Source organism: Nerophis lumbriciformis, linkage group LG16 (assembly GCF_033978685.3).
Source record: "Nerophis lumbriciformis linkage group LG16, RoL_Nlum_v2.1, whole genome shotgun sequence".
Lineage (NCBI taxonomy): Eukaryota > Metazoa > Chordata > Actinopteri > Syngnathiformes > Syngnathidae > Nerophis > Nerophis lumbriciformis.
The window spans coordinates 43200922-43213051 of NC_084563.2; the positions used below are offsets into that span (position 1 = coordinate 43200922).

The following is a 12130-nucleotide window of genomic DNA, read 5'->3' on the forward strand; positions in this document are numbered from 1 at the left end:
TACTGCAAGGGATTCTGGGTATTTGTTCTGTTGTGTTTATGTTGTGTTACGGTGCGGATGTTCTAATGAAATGTGTTTGTCATTCTTGTTTGGTGTGGGTTCACAGTGTGGCGCATATTTGTAACAGTGTTAAAGTTGTTTATACGGCCACCCTCAGTGTGACCTGTATGGCTATTGACCAAGTATGCATGGGTTCGCTTGTGTGTGTGAAAAGCCGTAGATATTATGTGACTGGGCAGTGCCTTTAAGGATTGTTGGCGCTCTGTACTTCTCCCTACGTCCGTGTACACAGCGGCGTTTTAAAAAGTCATAAATGTAACTTTTTGAAACCGATAACGATAATTTCCAAACCGATACCGATAAATTTTTTTATTATTAAAATTTAAAGCATTTATCGGCCGATAATATCGGCAGCCCGATATTATCGGACATCTCTAGTACGGCTAATTTATGGATTTTTCTTCGGTAACGGCCATAGTGTTTTGTATTCAACAAATAGTTTTCCTAATACATTGAAAGGGACACTGAAAAGGTGTGTTATCGTCTGTGCTGTGGGTGCCCATCTTTAGGACGAGTCCGCTCACTGCAGGTGCTGCGGGTTGAAAATGTACTTCCTGTTTCGTGCCTTGAACGTAAAGTATAACCGTCCACAGCGTTTTTGCTCGAAAGGATTCTTTATTCATCGCTCAAAGCAACATTTGTAGGTTTTACAATACAACTAAAACAATTCATACTTACTAAGCCAGTGTTTTTCAACCTTTTTTGAGCCAAGGCACATTTTTTGTGTTGATAAAAATGCGGAGGCACACCACCAGCAGAAATCATTAAAAAACGAAACTCAGTTGACAGTAAAAAGTCGTTGTCGTAATTGTTGGATATGACTTTAAACTATAACCAAGCATGCATCAATATAGCTCTTGTCTCAAAGTAGGTGTACTGTCACCACCTGTCACATCACGCCCTGACTTATTTTACCCACATATGCGGTCCTCTCCAAGGTTTCTCATAGTCATTCACATCGACGTCCCACTGGGGTGAGTTTTTCCTTGCCCTTATGTGGGCTCTGTACCGAGGATGTTGTTGTGGCTTGTGCAGCCCTTTGAGACACTTGTGATTTAGGGCTATATAAATAAACATTGATTGATTGATTGATATATAGACTAGTGATTCTTAACCTGAGTTCGATCGAACCCTAGGGGTTCGGTGAGTCGGGCTCAGGGGTTCGGCGGAGGTCAAAACATACTCGACTCATCTTGTAAATACAAACTTCTCCCTATCGGCGTATTACGGATACGGCAACAGCAGAAGTCAGACTGTATTTTGAGTGTGTATTTTGTTGTGAGTTTATGCACTGTTTTGGTTTTGTTGTTCGAACAAGGTGATGTTCATGCACGCTTCATTTTGTGCACCAGTAACAAAAAAACATGGCAACACTTTAGTATGGGGAACATATTCACCATTAATTAGTTGCTTATTAACATGCAAATTAGTAACATATTGGCTCTTAACTAGTCATTATTAAGTACTTATTAATGCCTTATTCGGCATGGCCTTATTATAACCCTGACCCTAATCCTAACCAAATAACTCTAAATTAAGTCTTTGTTACTTAGAATATGTTCCCCATACTAAAGTGTTACCAAAAACATATAACTTTGTCTTTAATTTGAAAAAAAAAAAACATTTTACTTTTCACTAAAGAAGGGGTCGGTTAATGTGCATATGAAACTGGTGGGGTTCGGTACCTCCAACAAGGTTAAGAACCACTGATATAGACAATATATATGATAAATCATTGAACATTACTCCCCTCTGGTGTCTGAGCCGTCATCTCCCCTTTGTAATCATAATAGTGAGGCCTTTAATCCCAGGAACACCAGGCCTACCGTCAAGCATGGTGGTGGTAGTATTATAATCTGGGCCTGTTTTGCTGCCAATGGAACTGGTGCTTTACAGAGAGTAAATGAGACAATGAAGGCTAGAATTAATGTTTTAGAATGGCCTTCTCAAAGTCCTGACTTAAACGTGTGGACAATGCTGAAGAAACAAGTCCATGTCAGAAAACCAACACATTTAGCTGAACTGCACCAATTTTGTCAAGAGGAGTGGTCAAAAATTCAACGAGAAGCTTGTGGATGGCTACCAAAAGCGCCTTATTGCAGTGAAACTTGCCAAGGGACATCGAAGCAAATATTAAAGGCCTACTAAAACCCACTACTACCGACCGGCAGTCTGATAGTTTATATATCAATGATGAAATCTTAACATTGCAACACATGCCAATACGGCCGGGTTAGCTAACTAAAGTGCAATTTTAAATTTCGCGCGAAAAATCCTGCTGAAAACGTCTCGGTATGATGACGCCTGCGCGTGACGTCACGGATTGCGGAGGACATTTTGGGACAGCATGGTGGCCAGCTATTAAGTCGTCTGTTTTCATCGCAAAATTCCACAGTATTCTGGACATCTGTGTTGGTGAATCTTTTGCAATTTGTTCAATGAACAATGGAGACAGCAAAGAAGAAAGCTGTAGGTGGGAAGCGGTGTATTGCGGCAGGTGTTGTGCCGGATAACGCACCCCCGCCGTAGAACGCACCCCTGACTGTTGTGCCGGATAACACAGCCAGTGCTTCATTGTTTACATTCCCGAAAGATGACAGTCAAGCTTTACCATTGGCCTGTGGAGAACTGGGACGACAGAGACTCTTACCAGGAGGACTTTGAGTTGGATACGCATATGCGGTACCGTGAGTACGCTTCCAAACATTTGTTCGCTTGCCCGTACGTGCGTGCCACTATGTGCATGTTACGTACATAACTTTGGGGACTTTGGGGAAATAAATGTGCTGTATGAACTTTGGGGTGGTGAACGATACTTTGGGCTGTGGGATTGAGTGTGTTGTGCAGGTGTTTGAGTTGTATTGGCGGGTTATATGGACGGGAGGGGGGAGGTGTTTGTTATGCGGGATTTATTTGTGGCATATTAAATATAAGCCTGGTTGTGTTGTGGCTAATAGAGTATATATATGTCTTGTGTTTATTTACTGTTTTAGTCATTCCCAGCTGAATATCAGGTCCCACCCGCCTCTCACAGCATCTTCCCTATCTGAATCGCTCCCACTGCCCTCTCTAGTCCTTCACTCTCACTTTCCTCATCCACGAATATTTCATCCTCGCTCAAATTAATGGGGAAATCGTCGCTTTCTCGGTCCGAATCGCTCTCGCTGCTGGTGGCCATGATTGTAAACAATGTGCAGATGTGAGGAGCTCCACAACCTGTGACGTCACGCTACTCGTCTGCTACTTCCGGTACAGGCAAGGCTTTTTTTTATCAGCGACCAAAAGTTGCGAACTTTATCGTCGATGTTCTCTACTAAATCCTTTCAGCAAAAATATGGCAATATCGCGAAATGATCAAGTATGACACATAGAATGGACCTGCTATCCCCGTTTAAATAAGAAAATCGCATTTCAGTAGGCCTTTAACATTGCTGTATGTATACTTTTGACCCAGCAGATTTGCTCACATTTTCAGTAGACCCATAATAAATTCATAAAAGAACCAAACTTCATGAATGTTTTTTTGTGACCAACAAGTATGTGCTCCAATCACTCTATCACAAAATAATAAGAGTTGTAGAAATGATTGGAAACTCAAGACAGCCATGACATTATGTTCTTTACAAGTGTATGTAAACTTTAAGTGGGAGAAAATGTGGTAGTTTGTATATTATTTAATGTTGCTGTGCGGCCCGGTAATATGTCACGGACCAGGTTGGGGACCTCTGTAGTAGAGAGCACACAGAAAGCCTGAAGGCATCTGACAGAGACATGCAACTGCAACTTTATGACTTTCATTCATACATTCTGGATGTGCACATTCTTAAAGGCCTTTTGAGTCAGAATAATGAATTAACACGTTCATGTTGTGTTGTGCCATGCAAACGTACTGATTGACAAAAGACACACAAAGCTACCTGACGCCTCTTTCCTCGGGCTGTCTGTAATGCCGTACATCCATACTGCAGATGTAAGAGGGGACGGAAAAAAAGCAGAGAAAGATTATTTAGTCCGGCAGAGAGAAGAAAATGGCAACAGAATGGACAAAGCACAACTTAATCGTACCCAATGAACAAAATAGAGGCTATATTTTTTAAATGCACCTCTTAAAGTACAGTACCAAAAGTCATGTTCAGTGACCCCCGGCAAATGGTTATATATGAATAAATAATAATGAAAGATGTGGATGAGGAAATTAGACGTGCTTTATGATGATTGTGAAGACGCTACACTGCAAAAACTGAAATCTAAGCAAGATTAAATATCTCAAATAAGGGTGATATTTGCTTATTTTCTGTTTTGATAAGATAATTATTCTCACTAAGCAGATTTTATGTTTTTGTCCTAAATGATCTCAGTAAGATATTACAGCTTGTTGCTGAGACTTTCCAATCCAATCCACTTTATTTATATAGCACATTTAAACAACAAAATGTTTCCAAAGTGCTGCACAACAATATTAAACACAATTAAAAACAATATAAAATAAATATGATTAAAAACAATTTCAAAGGGTAAAACCAATTAAAACAGTAAATAGAAAGCAAAATTTTAAAAACACATTTTATGACTATATTGAGTAAAACATGCTTGAAACTAGAATATCAACTGTTGCAAAGCTGTGTCATCAACACTCACAAGTATAAAACTACTTTTTTTTAAAGTACCGTATTTTTCGGAGTATAAGTCGCACCGGAGTATAAGTCGCACCTGCCGAAAATGCATAATAAAAAAAGGAAAAAAACATATATAAGTCGCACTGGACTATGAAAAAAACTGCGACTTATAGTCCGAAAAATACGGTAATCATTTCTTATTTCAAGCATGAAAGAGACAATTGTGTCTCATAATTAAAACAGATGACAGCCAAATGGACTTTGCTGTTTTATTTCCAAAGAAACAATAGAAAATAGGTACCGTATTTTTCGGACTATAAGTCGCAGTTTTTTTCATAGTTTGGCCGGGGGTGCGACTTATACTCAGGAGCAGTTTATGTGTGAAATTATTAACACATTACCGTAAAATATCAAATAATATTATTTAGCTCATTCACGTAAGAGACTAGACGTATAAGATTGCATGGGATTTAGTGATTAGGAGTTTGGTAAACATATAGCATGTTCTATATGTTATAGTTAGACTCTTACCATAATATGTTACGTTAACATACCAGGCACGTTCTCAGTTGGTTATTTATGCCTCATATAACGTACACTTATTCAGCCTGTTGTTCACTATTCTTTATTTATTTTAAATTGCCTTTCAAATGTCTATTCTTGCTGTTGGGTTTTATCAAATAAATTTCCCCAAAAAATGCGACTTATATTCCAGTGCGACTTATATATGTTTTTTTCCTTCTTTATTATGCATTTTCGGCAGGTGCGACTTATACTCCCGTGCGACTTATACTCCGAAAAATACGGTACTCATATAGTAGTACAGTCGGCACAGTACAGTAAACTGACAGTTAATATTTAAACATTTAACATTTCAAACAATTTTGAACAGAAATAGTTCATGCACATTCAGGTAAATTCCTCAAAATTACAATTAAAAAAATTGTGGCCGGGGGCCGGGCTGTATATATGCGCACTAATTGACTGAAAGAGCACGCACTTGGCGCGATGATGTCATGTTATCCATGGAAAAATTTATTTTTAGACCATTTGATTTGCCTGAGCGGCTAGGAGACCCCGAGAGTAACAAGCAGTTGCCTTGTTGCCTTTCCATTAAGAACAATAAATTAGTTTTTAGTATAAGACTTAGACTTCCTTTTAATTGTCATTCAAATTTGAACTTTACAGCACAGATAAGAATGACATTTCGTTACATAGCCTCATGGTAGCGCAGGATAAAAAAGCAATAAGGTGCATATATAAATAAATAAATAAATATATACAAAATAAATAAATATATATATATATATATATATATATATATATATATATATATATATATATATATATATATACATATATATATCCATCCATCCATTTTCTACCGCTTATTCCCTTAGGGGTCGCGGGGGGCGCTGGAGCCTATCTCAGCTACAATCGGGCGGAAGGCGGTGTACACCCTGGACAAGTCGCCACCTCATCGCAGGGCCAACACAGATAGACAGACAACATTCACACTCACATCCACACACTAGGGCCAATTTAGTGTTGCCAATCAACTTATCCCCAGGTGCATGTCTTTGGAGGTGGGAGGAAGCCGGAGTACCCGGAGGGAACCCACGCAGTCACGGGGAGGACATGCAAACTCCACACAGAAAGATCCCGAGGCCGGGATTGAACCCAAGACTACTCAGGACCTTCGTATTGTGAGGCAGATGCACTAACCCCTCTGCCACCGTGAAGCCACATATATATATATATATATATATATATATATATATATAAAATAAATAAATATATATAAATATATAAATAGATTACTGTACAGATAAGTTTGCTGGTTTTAAGAAATGTAATGCCGAGCGCATATCATTATGTCAAGATAATGGCACTAGCGTCTACTTAATTTAGGAATATTTTTCAACATATTGAGCAAAAAGGTTCTTTTTTTTCTACCAAGAAAATGCACTTGTTATTAGTGAGAATATACTTATATTAAGGTATTTTTTGGGTTAATTGAGGTTAGCTAATTTTACTTGTTTTCGAAAGTCTTGACAAGCTAAATTTTCTTGTTCTATTAGCAGATAATTTTGCTTAGTTCAAATAAAATATCCCTAATTTTAGTATTTTTTTTCTTGTTTTTGAACACTGACTTTTTGCATTGCACAATCATTGACAGACAATCAGGGGGACGTAAAAGGTCGAAATGAACGGACCGAGCCCAATGGCTACATCCAGACCTCAAAACAACATTGTACAGTATTTTTCGGACTATAAGTCGCAGTTTTTTTCATAGTTTTGGTGCGATTTATATATGTTTTTTTCCTTCTTTAATATGCATTTTCGGCAGGTGCGACTTCTACTCCAGTGCGACTTATACTCCGAAAAATACGGTAATATTCTCTTTCTTCTACAAATATAACATTGTGTCCTAATAAATGCACTCCGCAGACGTTTGCCTCTGTAATTGCCTTCACATGCAGTGTACACACTGCAAAAAGTCAGTGTTCCAAAACAAGGGGAAAAAATACAAAAATTAGGGGTATTTTATTTGAACTAAGTAAAATTATCTGCCAATAGAACAAGAACATTTGGCTTGTCAAGACTTTCCATAACAAGTACAATTAGCTAACTTAAATGAACCCAAAAATACCTTAAAATAAGTATAATCTCACTAATAACAACTGTACTACTATATGAGTACGTATTTTCTATTGTTTCATTGAAAATAAAACAGCAAAGTCAATTTGGCTGTCATCTGTTTTAATTATGAGACACAATTGTGTCAAAGTCATGTTTTTGTTTTTTTCATGCTTGAAATAAGAAATTACTACTTTCAAAAAGTAGTTTTATACTTGTGAGTGTTGATGACACAGCTTTGAAACACTTGATATTCTAGTTTCAAGCATGTTTTACTCAACATAGGTCATAAAATCTCAGCAACAAGCTGTAATATCTTACGGAGATCATTTAGGACCAAAACCCTTAAAACAAGTAAAACTGTCATAGATGACAGGCGGTGTACAAGAAAACATGGTTTTAATGTTCAAAAAAAGGTGAAAACAAAAAGGCGCACAAGGAGAAGGCACTACTTAACGCAGGAAACAAAAGCTAACACTTAGCCTGAACTATGAACATGAAACAAAAGGTCGCTAACTGTGACATAAATAAACAAAACTTACTTGGCAAGGCACGAGCAGCATGAACTAAGCATGAAATCATCAGCATGAACTATGGTATCTCCAGAAAACAAGCATGAACAGAGCATTGCAAGAAACAGGGAGTCCACACCATACAACAAACAATACTCCAGCACTGACTGGAGGGCAAGGCAGGTTTAAATAATGCCTCTGATTAGTGCTCGGGCAGCAGGTGAGCGGGCGAACACTAATCAGAGACAGGCGGAAATAGTAAGTAACTATGGTAACTAAAACAAACAATGGTGCACAAAAAACAGGAACTATGAAGTCCAAAACTAACAGAACATAAAACATGATCCGGGACATGGATCATGACAAAAACACTCCGACACAAAATTTGCTTAGTGGGAAGAATTCTCTTAACAGACAGAAAATAAGCAAATATCACCCATATTTGAGATATTTCATCTTATTTAGATTTCAGTTTTTGCAGTGCACATATCTGTTTATGTGATACTGCCACCTACTGGTGAAACTTTTTGTTCGCACTTAGTTTATTATGCTGTATCTGTAATATTATGCAGAACATGGTATGTGTCATTACTATTTACACATTATTGTTGACTTAGGGCAGGGGTCAGCAACCAAAAACGATGAAAGAGCCATATTGGACCGAAAATACAAAAAAACTAATCTAACTGGAGCTGCAAAAAATGAAAAGCCATATATAAGTCTTATAATGAAGGCAACACATGATGTAAGTGTCTATATTAGCTATATTAGCCTACTATCAAAATGACTATGGCAGGCTGAAGCAAATCATCGTTGACAGAAATGTTGAATTTTTATATTTATTCTACACAATTTTACAACATTATAAACCATTGGTAAATCAGAGGCTACTCAGAAGGTTAGATAACTCCTGGAAATGAGTGGCTTTTAATGGTATAGATGTGTGTGTCCAAGTTAAACGAAACGGCAGGCTCTCTTCTTTTAATAGATTTATCACAATCTTTGACAAGCTAGGTGATGTTTGCTGTGGTCTGGAACAACATGGCACACAAACTATCTGAAATGCAGCCAATTTTACATACAGATAATGTGTCATGAGACATGCAAAACTAAATCATATACAAAGAGGATAGAAGTAAAGGAAATTAAATGAGCTCAAATATACCTACAAATGAGGCATAAATGATGTACATACTAATTAGCATGTGTTAGCTTGCAGTCATGCACTGACCAAATATGCCTGATTAGCACTCCAACAAGTCAGTAACATCAACAAAGCTCACCTTTGTGCATTCACGCACAGTATAAAACATTTGGTGGACAAAATAAGACAAAGAGGGAGTGGAAGATTTTACAGTTAAACTGTTGCGTCACAGTCCACACTATGGTGAGTTCAACAAGCGCCGAAATGAGTAGGACAAAACGATGTTCACCAAATACTCTTCATCAGTGAAGCATACACACAAACATATTAAACAGTGGGCTTTCTAACAATTGGGAAGGTTTGTGTCGTGTTTGTCTTCAAACAAAAAACATACTAAAATAAAAAATTAGCACTCCAACAAGTCAATAACATCAACAAAGCGCACCTTTGTGCATTCACGCACAGTATAAAACATTTGGTGGACAAAATAAGACAAAGAGGGAGTGGAAGATTTTACAGTTAAACTGTTGCGTCACAGTCCACACTATGGTGAGTTCAACAAGCGCCGAAATGAGTAGGACAAAACGATGTTCACCAAATACTCTTCATCAGTGAAGCATACACACAAACATATTAAACAGTGGGCTTTCTAACAATTGGGAAGGTTTGTGTCGTGTTTGTCTTCAAACAAAAAACATACTAAAATAAAAAATTAGCACTCCAACAAGTCAATAACATCAACAAAGCGCACCTTTGTGCATTCACGCACAGTATAAAACATTTGGTGGACAAAATAAGACAAAGAGGGAGTGGAAGATTTTACAGTTAAACTGTTGCGTCACAGTCCACACTATGGTGAGTTCAACAAGCGCCGAAATGAGTAGGACAAAACGATGTTCACCAAATACTCTTCATCAGTGAAGCATACACACAAACATATTAAACAGTGGGCTTTCTAACAATTGGGAAGGTTTGTGTCGTGTTTGTCTTCAAACAAAAAACATACTAAAATAAAAAATTAGCACTCCAACAAGTCAATAACATCAACAAAGCGCACCTTTGTGCATTCACGCACAGTATAAAACATTTGGTGGACAAAATAAGACAAAGAGGGAGTGGAAGATTTTACATTTAAACTGTTGCGTCACAGTCCACACTATGGTGAGTTCAAGAAGCGCTGAAATGAGTAGGACAAAACGATGTTCACCAAATACTCTTCATCAGTGAAGCATACACACAAACATATTAAACAGTGGGCTTTTTAACAATTGGGAAGGTTTGTGTCGTGTTTGTCTTCAAACAAAAAACAAACTAAAATTTAAAAAATTACCCCCCCAACCCCCCCCCCCCCCCCACCACCATCTTTTTCCATGTTCAACCTTTTTCTTAATAATGCACCACTAGGGCGGCTGACTTAGGGTGAACATTTTTCAAAAAGAAAATATGCTGGTAGTTAGGTTGAAAAAAAATAAAATCGAATGTTTTTATTTTGAAGAAATCGCGACAAAAATGTGGGGAAGTAAATGTTGAAACATTAAAAATGTGGGGATTTTCTACTTAATTTGTTTGATTGATTGAAACTTTTATTAGTAGATTGCACAGTACAGTACATATTCCGTACAAATGACCACTAAATGGTAACACCCGCATACGTTTTTCAACTTGTTTAAGTCGGGGTCCACGTTAATCAATTCATGGTAATGTTTGTACTAGAGATGCGTTAATATGTAATATCGGAAATTATCGGTATCGTTTGTTTTTTTTATTATCGGTATTTTTTTTTTTTTTTTTTTTTTTTTAATTAAATCAACATAAAAAACACAAGATACACTTACAATTAGTGCACCAACCCAAAAAACCTTCCTACCCCATTTACACTCATTCACACTCATTCACACAAAAGGGTTGTTTCTTTCTGTTATTAATATTCTGGTTCCTACATTATATATCAATATATATCAATACAGTCTGCAAGGGATGCAGTCCGTAAGCACACATGATTGTGCGTGCTGCTGGTCCACTAATAGTACTAACCTTTAACCGTTAATGTTACTCATTTTCATTAATTACTAGTTTCTATGTAACTGTTTTTATATTGTTTTACTTTCTTTTTTATTCAAGAAAATGTTTTTAATTTATTTATCTTATTTTATTTTAATTTTAAAAGTACCTTATCTTCACCATACCTGGTTGTCCAAATTAGGCATAATAATGTGTTAATTCCACGACTGTATGTATCGGTTGATATCGGTATCGGTGATTAAAGAGTTGGACAATATCGGAATATCGGCAAAAAGCCATTATCGGACATCGCTAGTTTGTACATATATAGACACTCTCTTAACCCGGAACCGTCGAATAAAAGTGCGAAAGAGCTGTCAACTCGATGTTCAGCACGATCTCTTAAGGCATCAGGGAGTGAGGTTTACCTACGTACACTTTCACAGGTCTCTGTTTCATATGTATAGGTGACATCTAAATGTCCTCCAAAAGGCAAACAAGACTTGTATTTTATTTTATTTTAGTCAAGCCATTTACAAAAGTTAAACATGGTAGGCTATAGGCCAGGGGTCGGCAACCCAAAATGTTGAAAGAGCCATATTGGACCAAAAATACAAAAACAAATCTGTCTGGAGCCGCAAAAAATTAAAAGCCATATTACATACAGATAGTGTGTCATGAGATATAAATTGAGTTAAGAGGACTTAAAGGAAACTAAATGAGCTCAAATATAGCTACAAATGAGGCATAATGATGTAATATGTACATATAGCTAGCCTAAATAGCATGTTAGCATCGATTAGCTTGCAGTCATGCAGTGACCAAATATGTCTGATTAGCACTCCACACAAGTCAATAACATCAACAAAACTCACCTCTGTGGAAAGTTTGGTGGACAAAATGAGACAGAAAAAGAAGTGGCATAAAACACGTCCTATAAAGTCGGAGAAAGTTATACATGTAAACAAACTACGGTGAGTTCAAGGACCGCCAAAATTAGTAGGACAAAACGGCGCTCGCCAAATACTCGAATCAGTGAAGCATGTTTGATATAAACAGTGTGCTTTGTAACAATTAGGGAGGCTTGTGTCATGTTTGTCCTCCTACAGAAACAATATTAAAACAAAAAATAGATTTTTTTTCCCCTCATCTTTTTC

At 37.3% G+C, this 12130-nt stretch overlaps 1 protein-coding gene across 5 annotated transcripts in view; it reads right to left on the reverse strand.

The window, feature by feature from the left end:
* The window catches only part of LOC133617274 (SH3 and PX domain-containing protein 2A-like), a 339411-nt gene that overhangs the window by 100837 nt on the left and 226444 nt on the right, over positions 1-12130 (reverse strand). For 3 of the 5 annotated variants that reach the window (XR_012050910.1, XM_061977175.2, XM_061977174.2), the window contains one exon: positions 3978-4022. The exons of the other annotated variants lie outside the window; for them this stretch is intronic. Coding sequence is in view for 2 of the 3 variants with exons in the window: in XM_061977175.2 (XP_061833159.2) it covers positions 3978-4022 (45 nt within the window). In the remaining variant the exon portion in view is untranslated. The remainder of the gene's footprint in view (positions 1-3977; positions 4023-12130) is intronic. 5 annotated transcript variants of the gene reach the window in all.